Source organism: Alexandromys fortis, unplaced genomic scaffold (genome assembly GCF_014885135.2).
Source record: "Alexandromys fortis isolate MF-2015 unplaced genomic scaffold, M_Fortis_MF-2015_v1.1 scaffold_143, whole genome shotgun sequence".
In the NCBI taxonomy this organism is placed as follows: domain Eukaryota; kingdom Metazoa; phylum Chordata; class Mammalia; order Rodentia; family Cricetidae; genus Alexandromys; species Alexandromys fortis.
Window position 1 is genome coordinate 133,339 of NW_026068044.1, and position 16,179 is coordinate 149,517.

General features: G+C 43.4%; 1 protein-coding gene and 1 pseudogene across 2 annotated transcripts in view; both read left to right on the forward strand.

The window, feature by feature from the left end:
- Window positions 1–4,286, forward strand: part of Smchd1 (structural maintenance of chromosomes flexible hinge domain containing 1) — a 112,637-nt gene extending 108,351 nt beyond the window's left edge. For both annotated transcript variants that reach the window (XM_050166206.1, XM_050166207.1), the window contains one exon: window positions 3,425–4,286. In XM_050166206.1, the coding sequence (XP_050022163.1) occupies window positions 3,425–3,452 (28 nt within the window). In that variant the 3' untranslated portion in view covers window positions 3,453–4,286. The remainder of the gene's footprint in view (window positions 1–3,424) is intronic.
- Window positions 4,287–4,797: 511 nt separating this feature from the next.
- On the forward strand, window positions 4,798–8,480 carry LOC126516068 (heterogeneous nuclear ribonucleoprotein A3-like; annotated as a pseudogene).
- The last annotated feature ends 7,699 nt before the right edge of the window (window positions 8,481–16,179 follow it).

A 16,179-nucleotide genomic window follows, 5' to 3' on the forward strand; every position in this document is an offset into this window, starting at 1 on the left:
AATGCTCAGACTGAAGGGGCGATCCTGTCCTCAGACTGTCCTCTCAGACTGCACTGAGCTCTTGGCTCCTCCTGCCTTACTTTCCTTTCTCCACCCAGCCATATCCCTCCCTGTCTCCACCTCCCTAGTGCTGGGTTTAAAGGCATAGGACTATCGAGTACTGGGATTAAAGGTGTGAGTGACCACTGCTTGGTCTCAAGTGACTTAACTCTACACGCTGATCTTCAGACAAGCTTTATTTGTTAAAATGGAAACAAATTGAGTCACCATATTTCCCCTTTTTGTCTAAAATTTAAAAAGAAGGCGAGAGCCACACTTCAACCCCAAAGCCAGCTTTAATTTTTAATTGGAGTAGGACTACAAAAAGACCATTTACATTGTATGTCTGTAGAGAACAGCAGAAATAAGTATTTGGGAAGATTTATGAAATTCTGTCTGGTTTGAAATGTGATATACCAATAGGTCAACTTACTCTTTTTCTTGGGATAGTTTTTTCTGGATGATTTGTCCTTTTTCTTCAGATGTCTCATTTGTCCAGTGGTCTTTGAATTACTTAGCTGGATGCCTTTAATTCTCCTGAAAAGGCAGGAACCAAAACCCTTCCCTAACCCTAGTTTTGGGGAGGATCCCTTTTGGCAAGTTACATCTGATGGAATGAAAAGCCTTTGTTAGTTTTCTAGGCTAGTTCAGATTAAATGGCCGTGCTGCTTGGTGAACTCTCATCTCCTCTAATTGAGAGGTGTCTCTTGTTCAAATTGAATCTTTATCAATTTTGATGGTATCCATAGTTTTTCTTCTTGCAAAACCCCTTCCTCAATGAAACCCATGTCCTAGTTTCCATTCTGAGGTCAACATATCTTTAAGGTATACCGATTGATTTAATTCCATAGTTTTTTCCTACTACCCAATGTCTCTTCACAGCTGTTGTACCTTTCTCATTAACATTTAGAAAATTCAAAGATAATAAAGCATTATGCAGTCTATTTCTCTGGGTCTCTGTTACCTCTTTCTGTTTAGTTAACATATTCCTTAGAGTTTGATTTGTTCCTTCTATAACTGTCTGCCCTGTAGGGTTTTGTGGTATACCTGTAACATGCTTTATATTATAATAAACAAAAAAAAATTTTATTTTCTTAGAGATATATGTTAGAGCATTTTCTGTCTTTATTTGTACATGTATACCCATGATGGCCATAACTTCTAGCAAATGTGTGATTACCAAAATCAGTCTTTTCCAAACTCAAAGCAATTGCCCACTGAAAACCTGAATATAGGTATCAATAGTGTGGTGTACATATTTTAGTTTTCCAAATTCTACAAAATGGAACATATCCATCTGCCATATTTCATTTCTTTGAGTACCCTTTGGGTTACTTCCTGCAGGTTGTGGTATTTGGTTGTGTAAAGAACAAATAGGACATTTGCTAATAATTTCCTTGGCTTGTGGTCATGTGATGGAGAAGTCTTTTTTAAAACCTTTGCTGTTGACATGATTGATTTTTTTTTTTTTTTTTTTTCGAGACAGGGTTTCTCTGTGGCTTTGGAGCCTGTCCTGGAACTAGCTCTGTAGACCAGGCTGGTCTCGAACTCACAGAGATCCACCTGTCTCTGCCTCCCGAGTGCTGGGATTAAAGGCATGCGCCACCACTGCCCGGCTCGAGAAAAACATTTTTAAAGAACTACATTTGCCAATATGGCCTTTAATATGTAGGAAGAAGCTCATATAGAAAATTAGCCGTCCTTGTTTAACGCAGTGGTGTTAGGGTTAAAGGCAGTGGTGGAAGCTCCTCCCTTTGCATCCTTTGTGTCTTTTGTTAAACAAGACACAAGGAAAAATTGTCTAAATGACTGATGAGTGACTTCGCATCCTGCCCTCAGCCTGTCCTTTCAATTTTTGTCAGTGTGAGAGTGTTTGAAGCTAAGTATTTAGAAATTCGTTTTGTTTCCTTGAACTCCATGGTCCGCTTATGGACATCAGAGAGTGGTTTGCAGTGGTTCAGCTGCCTTCCATGGTGCCGACCCTGGGGACCAAGCTCAAGTTGTCATGTTACCTGCTGGCCTGAAATAGCCTTAACAGTATTCAAATAGCAGATTGGATTTGTGTATTTGTAAATTTTTTACTTGTTTATGCTAATTTAACAAAAATCCCATATTGTGTTTTGTCAGTCCCATGTATGTTATTGGCTGGAAAAAAACACTTTATATTCTATGAAACATTACAGAACTATAACTTAACCATGGTATTTGAGGGTGTGTAGTGACATTTCATTTGTGTTTTAATAAATAAAACAACCTGAAAGTCAGAAAAGCAAAACAGTCAACCGCTGACTCTTAGCTCTACCTCAGCCTGAAGTGACAATCCTGCCTCCATGATCTCAGAATGAGACTTTGTGTGAGAGCTGTCTCCTCCCGTTTTACAATCCTCCCTAGGGCTTGGAGTAAAGGCGTGCACCACCCTGTTTCTGTGGCAAACTAGTGTGGCTACTGGGATTAAAGGGTGTGTCACCACTGCCTGGTCTGTAAGGCTGACCAGTGTGGCTGTTTTACTCTCCTGATCCCCAGGCAAGCTTTATTTATTAAAATACAAATGGAATATCACTACAGGGGTGTCTGAGTTTAAAGGGTGTTAGTGTGAAAGAGCATGACTCTTAGTTTATACTTGAGATAGGGTTTCGTCATTCAGTAAAGGGCTTGGTGGTCAGGAGCACTTGTTCTTGAGAGCATGACATGATGGCTCACCATTGTCTGTAACTCCAGTTTCAGGGAATTAGACGCCTCTCCTGATCTCTGTGATCCTGTGTGCATGTGATGCACACATGGAACTCAGGCATGCACACTAAAACAGAGATGTAGATACTTTCATAATCATAAGTTAGCATTTTTTAAAATGTTTATCTCTGTTTTGAGGTACTGTCATTAGAAAATTTGGTATTCAGTTGTATCTGCATAAAAACACATACATACCAAGGCACTCGTTGTGTGCGTGAGAGCTGGGGTGGTCAGAGAGGCAAACCTCTCCGCACTCACCTGCATCCCCAGCCAGTTCTTGAGCAGTCAGGTAGTAAATAATGTACAGTTTTATCTCAGATTGTACTGCTCAGAGAACTGAAATTCAGATTGTTCATGTATCTGTAGACATAGCACACACTATTGATTGTTTGCATGCATATGAGATATGTGTGATTACTAGATAATTAAAGATTGTATTAATTGTTTACACTAGGGATCAGAATTAGAGCATAATTCCGTGTGATATCTAAGCATTCTGAGATGATCAAGGAATTAGGAGAGTAAGTCACTGGTATATAAATCATGGTTTTTGTTTTTCTGCTTCAGGATTGTAACTAAAGCAGATGCATGAAAGGAGGTGGGGAATAAAGACAGTGAGCTCACTAAGAGTACCTTGCTTCTTTATCTCTTTTAGAAGACCAAAAGGTGATGTACCAAACTGAGCGTTCCTGAAGATAGTAAAAGAGTCTTAGCAAGAATTTCCTGTTCCTCCAGATGGGCCTGGAAGCAGCTGTTCAGTGACAGAGCCCCATTGGGCTGTACAGATTTACTGGAACGAGTCCAGCCATCATGTCCTTTGGGTGTTAGCTCGCAAGTGTACATTCTTAGCCACAGATGGCCAAGCTGGCACAGAAGCATTTATCACCCTGAAGATGTGTAAGCCTCCTGTTTCTCAGTGCAATCATGGCTGTATGAGAACTGTTTCTTAAAAATAACCTTTTTTATTGCTTCTTTGTGAACTTATTTAACAAACACATTTTGTCATTTTGTGTAAGGAAAGTTCTAGAGCTAGATATTTAATTGTAAATGTGTGCGGAAAGTTGAATCTGCATTAAAATGGAGGAAATGCAGTTGTCTGGGAATTTACATGGAAAATGAATAGAGGGTGATAGGAGAGCCTGAAGATTGTATACTGGATATGAGTAAGGTGCGTAACTTTTATAAGTCATATTTGAATTTATTAATACTAGATCTATAGCCTCAGCTTTAATTCTTCATTTACATTATTTTCTAATTTTTTACTGCTATTTTTAAGAGGTTAAAGAAAATATACATGAATGCAATATGAGTTTGTTAGCAAGCTGTTGTATAAACATTTAATTGTGTATTAACCCAAACTAACATGTTGTGTGTGTCTCCGTAAGTTCGAGACTTTTGGTCTGTGATGTTATTTTGTAAGGAATACTTTTGGTACAGTTTTCTGTCCCAGGAAATGTATGTTTTTTAATCCTTTTTGATTATGCAGCAAGGTTAATAAAGTCATTTCTCCTCCCAAATTAGTGTTTTCCTTTATTTCTTCTGTATAAGCTACCATAGCAAGAAGTATTGGCACAGCTCCTCTGTGTTGTTGGACTCAATAGGTTGAAGAAAGAAATAAAACAGCAATAATAGAATCAGTTACCATGAAGACTGGCTTCCTGGCTATGGAGGAGCACTCCTGTAATCCTAATATTTGATATTTGAAAGCCAGACGATCAAGATCCAAGGCCAAGCTTGGAATCATAGCAAGTTCAGGGCTATGTGAGACCCTGTCTTAGAAGATCTGAAAATTTTCTAAAAATTCAGCTTGGCGTTTCTCTCTGTCATAGGGAGGAATGGGCAGCCCCAGGCGGATCAAGGGGGGGACTCACGTGCTTCCCCCTCTGCAAACTAATTCCTGTTGGTCAGAAGCCATACACTGCCCGCTTGGCAAAGGACAAGGCAACGCTGCTCTAGCTGAGGAGTCTCTGAATCTTTAAACTGTTGGCAAGGGTTGGAGCGAGGGAATTTGAGAGAAAGCTTTAGTGAATGTGGAATGGATTATTTGTCAAGAGTGAAAGAGAAGCAGAAGAGAAAAGTAATAGACACGTAGACCTTGAAGATGAAAAACTCAGGAAAGGAGTGAGAATGAAGAAGAGAAAACAGGAAAGCATGACCGAAGAGATCCTTCATGAACTCTGCACCCCAGATGACCGGAAGGACTCAGTAATGTGAGAAATACACATTTCCTCAACGCAGTTGTGCACAGTTCCACACAAATACCAGTGACCAGAGAACTAATAAAAGACTTGAAAATGTCTGGAATGATTGTGGAAATTCAGCCAAAAGTAAACCTTGAGCCTCCAGGCCCACTTCTCTTTTCTGTTTTTTTTTTTTTTTTTCTCTGTCTGCTTCCCACCGTGATAACCATGGACTAACCCTCTAAAATGTAAGCAAGACTGTTGTAGAATATTAGTTTAAGATGTGTTACATTGGTTTATGCTGTGTTACATTTGTTTTAATGATGCAAAGATGTGTTGCATTCTTTTATGTTACATTTTTTATGAATCTGAAGCTATTATTTCTTTGCCTGTTATTGGACACCTGATGGTCTAATAAAGAGCTGAAGGGCCAATAGTGAGGCAGGAGAAAGGAAGGCTGGGCTGGTAGGCAGAAATCTGGGAGGAGGAAAAGAAGGGGCAAGAGAGAACAAGGAGAGAAGGACCCTAGGGGCCAACCACACAGCCACCCAGCAGGCTACAGAGTAAGAAATACGAAGGGTACACCGAAATAGAGAAAGGTAAAAGTGCAGAGGCAAAAGGTGGATGGGATAATTTGAGTTAAGGAAAGCAGGCTAGAAACAAGCCAAACTGAGACCGGGCATTTGTAAGAAAGACTAAGACTCTGTGTGTGATTTATTTGGGAGCTGGGTGGCAGCCCCCCCCCCCCCAGAAAAAAAGCCCAAAGAGTAAAAAACAGCATACGCCTCCAATTAAATTCTTCCTTTTACAAGTTGCTTTGGTCCTGGCATCTCTTCACAGCAGGAGAACAGCATCTAAGACAATGGAGAAGGCTGGCCCCTCTTTTCAATAGGAGGCAAGAACCTGTCACACACCAGAGGCAGGTGCCCCAGTACTACCTAAACTTTTGATCCCACAGGCAACAAGATGTAGGCTCATGTCATTGCCTGGTCCACCCCACCTCCAGATTTCTTTCTCAGACGGGTGAGGGTGGCATCTGTTTCTCTAAGAGCCGGATGCTAAGTGTCTTAGACCTCAGGACAAAAAGAAGACTATGCAAAAAGAGAAAGGGGGTGTGTTTGGGGGGTTCTGGGATGGTGGAAAGGGGGCTACACATGGGCCCCTCGCTGTTGGCTCTCAATTCTAGGCAGAAAGGACAGTGGACAGCGATAAAGTCCCACCCCAGAGGGTAACTGCTGAAAATACTCATTTTTTTGGCGCCATTAGAAGGATGGCTCTCACTCTGTGATGTCCTCTTAGTGAAAGGACAGCCAACGTCCCGGGAGGTCACCCTCCACAGCAACCGTGGACAGTGAGTTTAATTGATAAAGGTCCAAGGAGAATCACACAGGTTTGGATTGACTTGACTTGTTGACATTTGTTAAACAGTAGCTGAGGGGGAGAGCATTGACCTGCCGTTCCCAGTCCTTGAATGAATATCAAACTGGTTTATTCTTCTGTTCAAAGTTGGAATTTTCAACTTGCATTCAAGTTAGCATGCCCAGGTCAGAATTCCACCCAAATTACGTACCACTTCCCTGGATTCCATTGTGTACTCTGAATGTCACTATCCACTCCACCCCCGCCCCACCCTCTCCATACCCCACAGGCCTTGGAATTAATTGACCAGCAGTCTTTAGAGGTCTACTACCTCTCTGCTTTCTTTCCCTCTTTGAACCAATAAGTACTAAGCACATGTAGAAATAATTTCCCTTCAACAAGCCTATGTTCAAGGCGGAGGGGGAGGTTAGATACTTAGGTGCTTGTCATATAAGTGTGAAGACAGGAGTCCTGTTCCCCAGAACCCACATGGAATGTGGTGCGGTAGTCCCCTATAATCACAGATTTAGGGGTTTGAGTAAAATGGCTCCCATTGGCTCATAGAGAGTGGCACTAATAGGTGTGGCCTTGTTGGAGTAGGCATTGCCTTGTAGGAAGTGTGTGACTGGAGGTGGGCTCTGAGGTTTCATGCCTGAGAGACTCGGCGTCACTTCCTGCCGCCTGCAGATCCGGATGTAGAACTCTCAGCTCCTTCTCCAGACCACGTCTGCCTGCATGCTGCCCTGCTTCCTGCCATAATGATAATGGACTAAACCTCTGAACCTATAAACCAGCCCCAATTAAATGTTGTCCTTTATTGAGAGTTGCATGGTGTCTCTTCATAGCAGTAGAAACCCTGACTAAGACAACAGCTTTAGGGAGGTGGAGACAGAATGAGACTAGCTTCACAGGGCTGGAATGGCCTGGTGGTTAAGAGCACTCGCTGCTCTTTAAGACAACCTGGATTTCATGCCCACCATCCACAGTGGGTGCCTCGTAACTGCCTGGAACTCAAGTCCCAGGGTGTCTGATGTCCTCTGACCTCTGTGGGCACTGCAAACAGTACAAACTCATGCAGCCTCACATATATACACATAAATAACAGTTTTTAGAAATATTCTTTCAAACCCATATTGAACTCAAGTTGGAAGATACAAGTCTGGTCTCAAAACAGGCCCACGCTCCAAAGGAACCAGAACAATTGATAAAACTTTATTAGTGGTCTGAGCTTCGCAACCACAGATGCTAGCTTAAGAGAGCGTTTTGAGAGATGGGACACATAGACTGTGTGGTAGTGAGAGATCCCCAAACAAAACACTCCAGGGGCTTCGGTTTCCTGAGCCTTGAAGTGTGTGCTCAGCCACACAAGGTCGCTGGGCATGTGGGGGAACCCGAGAGCCATTTCTCAGAGGATTCTGTAGAGCCTGGTGTCCATTCAACGGTGAAGAAAAGCTTCGTTGGTGGTGTTAAAGAGGATACAGACATAACATAACCTGAGAGACTACTTGGAAAAGTGTGGCAAGATTGGAACCATAGAACTATGGAAGCCAGGCAGAGTGGGAAAAAGAGAGGATTTGCTTTTGAGACTTGATGATGTCACAGTTAATTGCATAACTGTGGAGTGCAAAGGGCCTCTTCTAAACGCGAGATGCAGTTTGCGGGGGACGACAGGTCGTGGAGGTGGATCTGTCAATTTTATGGGTCATGGAGGAAACTCTGGAGGTGGTGGAGGTAATTTTGGTCATGGTGGAAACTTTGGTGGAAGAGGAGGCTATGGTGGTGGAGGTGGTGGCAGCAGAGGTGGTTATGGAGGTGGCGATGATGGAGGAGATGGATTTGGAGGTGATGGTGGCAGCAGTAGAGGAAGGGGGCTATGGTGGTGGTGGACCAGGCAATGGAAACCAAGGTGTTAGAGGATATGATGGTTACAATGAAGGAGCTAACTATGGTGGCGATGGGAACTATAATGACTTTGGTAATTACAGTGGACAACCGGAAGGGGGCAGTTTGGGTGGAAGAAGCTCAGGCAGTCCCCGTGGTGGTGGCTATGGATCCAGTGCTGGAAGCGGTGCATATGGTAGCAGACGGTTTTCAAAAAGCAGCAGAAAAGGGCTGCGGATCTTAGCAGGAGAGAGAGGGAGGAGTTGCCAGGAGAGCCGCGGGTTACTTTGAGACATCCGTCCTAAATGCATTGGAGGAACTGTAACAATCCGCCACAGAAGGAGCGCTGATCCAGGCAGAAAAGCCCCTGCAGCTTGAGCAGGAGACCTTTGTTGCTCAGGACCGCCACAGCCACAGTCTGCAAAAAGTGCGGTTGTTGATTAATGCGAGGCAGTGTCGAGTGGATGTGCAATCCTGAGCACTTTCATCTGCTGTAGCTTTGTCTCTTCTCTCTTTTCATCACAACAGGTGCGTTGCCCTGGAAACTGTGTTAGTAGTACTACGGATAAAAAATTCTGAAATTTTTCATTTAAAAAAATTTTTTTTTTAAAAAAAAAAAGACTAGTCACATCGGTGAGCTCTTGGTTTAACTTCAGGATCTTACCTCCGCAAGCAAGATGGAAGGTGTTTGAAATTGACTCCCAACATTGACCCTGGGGCACTACACACATACACATTTACCCCCATGCACACCTACACATCTGCAAACATGCCTACACACACATACATACCATATGTATGCACACGCATGCGCATACACACACACACATACACCTGTCAAGGGAAGAGAAAAACAAAAGTTATCAGTATGTTCAAGATCATGATAGATACGACTATTTGTTTTGAGACAGGCTTTCTCTGTGTAGCCCTGGCTGTCCTGGAACTCACTCTGTAGACCAGACTGGCCTTGAACTCACAGAGATCCCCCTGCTTCTGCCAGCAAGTGCTGGGACTAAAGGAATGTGCCACCATGACTTTAGGAATAATGGCAACAGGAGGAGCCATGGCGGATGGGGGCTCAGTCCTCTTTCTGACGATTTGTCAAGCTGAATGTTTATGAAGTGTGTGTGTGTGTGTGTGTGTGTGTGTTTTGCTGGGGATGGAACAGGTCTTTGCACATGCTAGGCAAAAGAATCCACCTCTCATCTAGGTCCAGGTGGATTTACACTTTTTTATTTTATTTTATTTATTTATTTGGTTTTTGAGACATGGTTTCTGTGTGTAGCCTTGGTTTGGTTGTCCTGGAACTAGCTCTGTAGAACAGGCTGCTCTTGAACTCACAGAGATCCACCTGCTTCTGCCTCCTGAGTGCTGAGATTAAAGGCGTATGTCACTACCACCACTGGGCTTGATTTACACATTTTTTTATTGACAACATTACACTTAAGAAAACCCTAATTTGGGGTACTGCAGATGCAACTTAGTGAAAGAAACTTGTTTAGTTGTGCAGAGCTGTTGGCTTGATCCCCTATAGTAAGCAGGAAGGCAGGAGGACACAGCCCTACTGTGTGGGTCTCGCCTATCATCCCAGCACTCTCGGGAGACAGGAAGGAGAATGATAAGTCACCCAGCCTGGGCTACATATTAAGATCCAAGCTATTCTGGGCTATAAAGCAAGGCCTGGGTGGGGATAGGACACTCTGTCCATAAACATCAGTCTTATCTGCTTAAACTTCATTGCTAGGTGGTGGTAGCACACGCTTTAATCCCAGCACTCGGGAGGCAGAGGCAGGTGGATCTCTATGAATTCGAGGCCAGCCTGGTCTGCAGAGCAGGTTCCAGGACAGGCAGGGCTGTTACACAGAGAAACCCTGTCTTGAAAAACAAACAAAAAGACTTTATTTGTCTGTGCATTTCCTTGCATGAGTGTGTGTGCACCAAGCTTGTAGCAGCCTCCAAGGCTAGACTAGGGCACTGAATCTCCTGCACCTGGAGGTAGTTGTGAGCCACTGTGTAGGTGCTGGGAACCCAAACCCTGGTCCTCTGCAAGAGCAGTGAGTGCTCTTAACCACTGAGCCATGTTCCCGGCCCTGATTTACCTGTTTAAATCCCCAGTAGTGACTGAACGGTCCTTTCAGGATTGATCCGTCTGGACCATGTTCTGAACCCCCTGTTGTAAAGCTCCTCCTATTTCTCCCAGGAATTGGGGCACCAGTGTGCCCCCAAACAGCGCTTTAGAGAGGATGACCTCAGAATAGTGGAGAAACTAAACACTGTGTTTTTATATTTTGGAAAGTTGGGAGGAGACACGAGAGTGTAATAGTAAACCAGGGTGCTTTCTTCCTTGACCCTCCATGGTGCCTGAATATTAAACGACGGTCTCACCTCCTATTTTCCATCAATCAATAGCAATTAGAGACTTTTATGTGCCTAGAACAAATGCTTTTGTTGACTTAGTCTTCTTACGACACCAAGTGTCCTGAGATGCCAGTGGCGCCACGGCCAGACCGGACGTTAGAGGAGCGCAGTGGCCCGGGGCTTAAAGCGCGGGAAAAGGAGGCGTCTCTGAGTATTTATTTGTAATCCGATTCAATGTAAGAAAACCGGCCAAGGAAAACCCATGTAAATATCCAGCGCCATGAAGAATCAAGTAAACAAGCCAGTCTCAGGGAACTGGGTTGATTTCTTGTAGTGTTGGAGACGACGTCTTCTGATGAAGGCCATTGCTGGCCTTGAACCCACCATCCTGCATCAGCTCTCTGAGGGCTGCGATCATAGTTCTGTGGCACATACCTAGTCCACTCTTTCTTTAATAATATAAATACCAACAGTTCTCAGAATGAACTAGGCAGTCAGAGCACAGGAGAACCCCTGAGTGCAGAGATGAAGCTCACTGCAGCTCTGTCCTGATTTCTGATTTCACTGTTTACACCGACATGTAAGGATGCTTTAACCTTTAAAAAGGCAAGTGTTGGACAAACATCATGTGACTTTCGGTTCATTTCAGTTCTCTTTGAACGACCATAATATAATTTATTCTCAAATCCCAAGCACTTTGAAAGATCAAAAGAGACACTAAAAATAATTAAGAGTGTTAACAGATATTCAACAGCAGCGACCTCGGACTCACACAGGCAAAACAGGTCTCTGGTTATCCTGTCTGTCTTAAGATGAGGAGAAAAACAGAGTGTTGTCCCCCACAGCTTTTCCAGTGACCTCAGCCTCACCTTTCCAACCCACCTCTGATAGCTTGTCACTGAGCTCTGCCCCTTTATGGAGACATTTAATGCTGGCATCTGTACACACTTTCCTCAGGCTCATGAGCTCCTCAGTTGTACCAAGCTGAGTTGCATTCTTCTCTTCCTGGCTACTTAAAGGCCTGTGTTTCGGTTTAGCTAATCTTCACTACAACTGTAGGAGCTCGCGTAATCCCAGCCTGTTCCTAGTGCCTGCGATTCCAGCACTCAGGAGGAGAAAGCAGGAAGACTGAGAGAAAGCTCAAGACCTGCATGGGAGCCGGAGCAGCGCTGACTCGGTGGTTAGGAGTTCTTTCTGTTGTTATAGAGCGTTCAGCAACTCACAACTGACTGTAACTCCTGCCCCAGGGCATCTGACATCCTTCTTTGGGCTCTTGCACAAGTGTGGCATATACTCTTCAGATACAAACATATACATTGTAAACAAAACAAATCTTTCAAAAATGCTTTACAGTTGAGCATGGGATACATAGTAAGATACTGTCTCAAAACAAACAAACAGAAACAACACACACACACACATACACACACACGTTTTGGCTCTGAGTATTATTAGTGGGGGAGCTTCCCTAGTGTGGTCAAAACCCTGAGTTCAGCCCACAACACCACAATAAATATTTAAAATGCCCATATACATCAAGTGTATATGGTCCCTTTCATTGTTTTTTCTGCATTCCATTTGGACATTATGGTTGATTTAAAACAAGACCAAACAGAAGAGCAAATTGCTATAAGTTAATGCTCATGTACACTGTTAAGATTTGTCACTCATTATTGGTTAAATAAAATGTTGATTGGTCAGTAGCCAGACAGGAAGTATAGGCAGGGCAACCAGACTAAGAATTCTGGGAAGAAGAAAGGCAGAGATTCAGTCACAAGTCAGATACAGAGGAAGTAAGATAAGAATGCTGCACTGAGAAAAGGTACCAAGCCATGTGGCTAAACATAGACAAGAATTATGGGTTAATTTACGTTGTAAGAGCTAGTTAACAATAACACTGAGCTAATAGGCCAAACAGTTTTTAATCACTATAAGCCTCTGTGTGTTTCTTTTTTTTTTTTTTTTTTTCGAGACAGGGTTTCTCTGTGGTTTTGGAGCCTGTCCTGGAACTAGCTCTGTAGACCAGGCTGGTCTCGAACTCACAGAGATCCACCTGCCTCTGCCTCCCGAGTGCTGGGGTTAAAGGCGTGCGCCACCACCGCCCGGCTTTCTCTGTGTGTTTCTTTGAGACTGAATGTCTGCAGGACTGGCCAGGACAGAAACTTCCATCTACAAATGGCACCAAACATTTAGCAACTATATCCACGTAAAACCTGAGAGAGCTTGGGAAGGGATTCTAGACACAAAAGAACAGAGTTAAGCACTTTTCTCAGGTGGGCTCTGTTTTCTAAAGGCAGGCAGAGATGAGACTCTTTTAAGAGAGGCTTCTTGACTCAGTGTTAGCAGCAAAACCTCCTGCCACCAAATACTTAAGTAGTATTGGCTGTGGCGTGGACCTAGAAACTCCACAGAGTTGTAGCAATAAATATGACTCCCATCTGTACCTCTGCCATGAAGCTAGACTCTCAGGAAGCTAAGGAATGGAGTGGAACCAGCTGCCAAAGCTGCAACTTTAATTCTAGCCATGCCAGTTAAGAGATTCATGTGCTCAGAAAAAAAAAAGATATACAGTAAAGACACATTCAGATGGAAAAGAAACCTATAAAGAGTTTACAGTGTGTTTAAAAATATACATAGGCCTTTCGAGAGAAAAGAAAATGGATAGAGAAAGTCCTTAAGAAAAGAAATAGAGGGGCTGGAGAGATGGCTCAGTGGTTAAGAGCATTGCCTGCTCTTCTGTAGGTCCTGAGTTCAATTCCCAGCAACCACATGGTGGCTCACAACCCTCTGTAATGAGGTCTGGTGCCCTCTTCTGGCCTGCAGGCATACACACAGACAGAATATTGTATACATAATAAATAGATAAATAATTTTTTTTAAAAAAAAAAAGAAAAGAAATAGAGTAGCAGGCATGGTGGCACACACCTTTAATCCTAGCACTTAGAAAGCAGAAGCAGGTGAATCTCTGTGAGCTCGAGGCTAGCCTGGTCTACAGAGTAAGCTCCAGGACAGACAAAGATACACAGAGAAACCCTGTCTCAAAAAATCAAAAAATAAAAATAAAAGCAATAGAATTTTTTTAAAAGCCACATAAAGATAGAAAATACACAGGGAATCTGAATACTGTATGTTATTGTGTTGTCTTTGAATTGTTTGACTTCTGAGGAAGGAGCAACACTGCTGAGACATTTGATTATAAATGTTGCTGTATTAATCCAATCTATATATTTTGAAAATGACTTTACTTCAAAATTTAAAGATAGGTTACTTTGGAGAAGAGGTTTTGCTTTTGTTTCCACAGGAAATGAGAGGCTATGGATTCATTCTTGGTTAAGAAAAATAAGATTTGATCGAGGAAGACCCCCTGAAAAATCTACAATGGGAACAGATGGCTCAGATGATCCAACACTTCAGAGCACCTGTTGCAGTTTCTTCTGAGTTCTACATCCAGAACAGCTTCAAGACTGCTGGCTGAGATGATCCAGCCTCACAGAATACTCCAGTCAGGATTTTTCCATAATCCTAAATTTTCTTTGGGCTCTCTTAAGATTATCAGCAACCCCAATCAGCAGAAAGTAGCCTAGAAAACTATGCCCACATTCCCAAAAAATAGATTATGAATGTCTGTCTTTGTTTAGCGTGTTGGTTACAAGTTGTTATAGATAATGATCAGGAAAAAAAAGCTAAACAAAAGAGATTAGATTCAGGGTCTTGATTTGAAAAGAAAAAGAGGGAAATTCTGTGTGATAATGCTCTTCTACACTGTAAAGATTTGTCACTTGTATTGGTTTTATAAAACACTTACTGGCCAGTAGCCAGGCCGGAAGTATAGGCGGGGCAGCCAGACTAGGAAAATCCTGGAAAGAGAAAAGGCAGAGAGATGCAATCACCAGTCAGACACAAAGAAAACAAGATGAGACTGCCAAACTGAGAAAAGGTAACAAGTCACATGGCTAAACATGGACAAGAATTATGGGTCAATTTAAGTTAATAAGAGCTAGTTAATAACAAGCCTGAGCTAATAAGACAAACAGTTCATGATTAATAAAATTATATTATATTATTGTGTGTTTATTTGGGACTGGATGGTTCTGGGACCGGGAGGGCAGAAACATCCATCTACAGCAAATAACTCAACTTTGCCCCACTCTGGTCTTCCTAATCAATACTCCACTCCTCAGAGCCTCGCTCTCCATTTCTCCAACAGAACTATTCTATCATCTTCTGGTTAGAGGACCACGCTAATAAAGGGAAGAAGGAACTAGACAGTTTTTTTTTTGTTTTGTTTTGTTTTCTTTTCTTTTTAGAATCATGTTGCCTGGTGTAACATCCAATGCACAAAACACCCTTCACAGTGTGTTTAAACACATATTTCAAGTGCGGCACCAAGAGCAGCCAGGGTCCCTGCGTGCCAGGCAAGTGCTCTACCACCGAGCTGCACTCCATCCCTAGGCAATTCCCCAGCTACAAGCTGCCGCGTTTCCCCGCGTTCCCTCACTGTTGCTGAAGTATGATGAGTCTTCATTACTTACAGACTTTCTCCTTGTGAACTTCATTACAGTAAAGTGTATTTGTAGCTTAAGAACATTCATTGCATCCTAGGTCCTCGGGGCCGGGGTCTGTGCTGGTGGGGGCAGGGGCAGGGGCTGGAGACTAAGAGGGAGTAGCGGGGTTGGTGTCTTGCACAGAGTGAGTATGTGCTCTCCTTGGTAAATTTGGAGTCACCTTTTTTGCACTTTTGTGCGCTTTTTGCATAAAATTTGGACTCTGGAAACAAAACGAAGCACGTAAAATTATTTTCTATTACACTTGACTTCCATTTTTCTCCGTCAATTCTGTGTTTTGCTAGTGCTGTCACTGTTTAAAATGGTTGCCAAGTGTGGTGCCGAGTGCTCTCTGATGTTCTCAAGCACAAGAAGACTGTGCCGTGTCTTGTGGATGAAATACGTGTATCAGATCCACTCCATGCAGCCACAAAGTAAAATGGTGTTGGCCCTGCGCTCACTGTGTTATGAACCCACAGTCTCTGCTGTCTGAGATTTCTGTTGCTGTGATAGGGTACCCTGTCAAAGCATCCATGGATAAAATGTTTGTTTGGGTTCAATTTCAGAGGGATGGGTTCTTTCATGATGAGGAAGACATGGTAGAAGGAGCATTGCATCCGGATGCAGGAAGCAGAAAACAAAAGGAAGTGGAGCCAGGTTTACAGCTCCTAGGCGGCTTCACCTTCTAAAGGTTTCAAGGTGTTTCCAAACAGCGCCACCTGCTGGAAAGAAAGTGGTCAAACACCTGAGCCTATAAAGGACATTTCATGTTCGAACCACAAAATATATATCTTGTCAGCCGTTCAGCGATGGTGCACTCCTTTAATCCTAGCACTCAGGAGGCAGAGGCAGGCAGATCGCTGTGAGTTCGAGGCTAGAGTTTCAGGAGAGACAGAGTAGTTGCACAGGGAAACCCTGCCTCAATAAAACAGTCTGCTCCCCCTGCACTGTTGGCTGGTGGGTTCATGCACCTCTTCCCGCTCCCCCCCCCTGCACTGTTGGCTGGTGGGTTCATGCACCTCGTCCGGCTCCCTGCTGCACTGTTGGCTGGTGGGTTCATGCACCTCTTCCCGCTCCCCCCCCCCCCC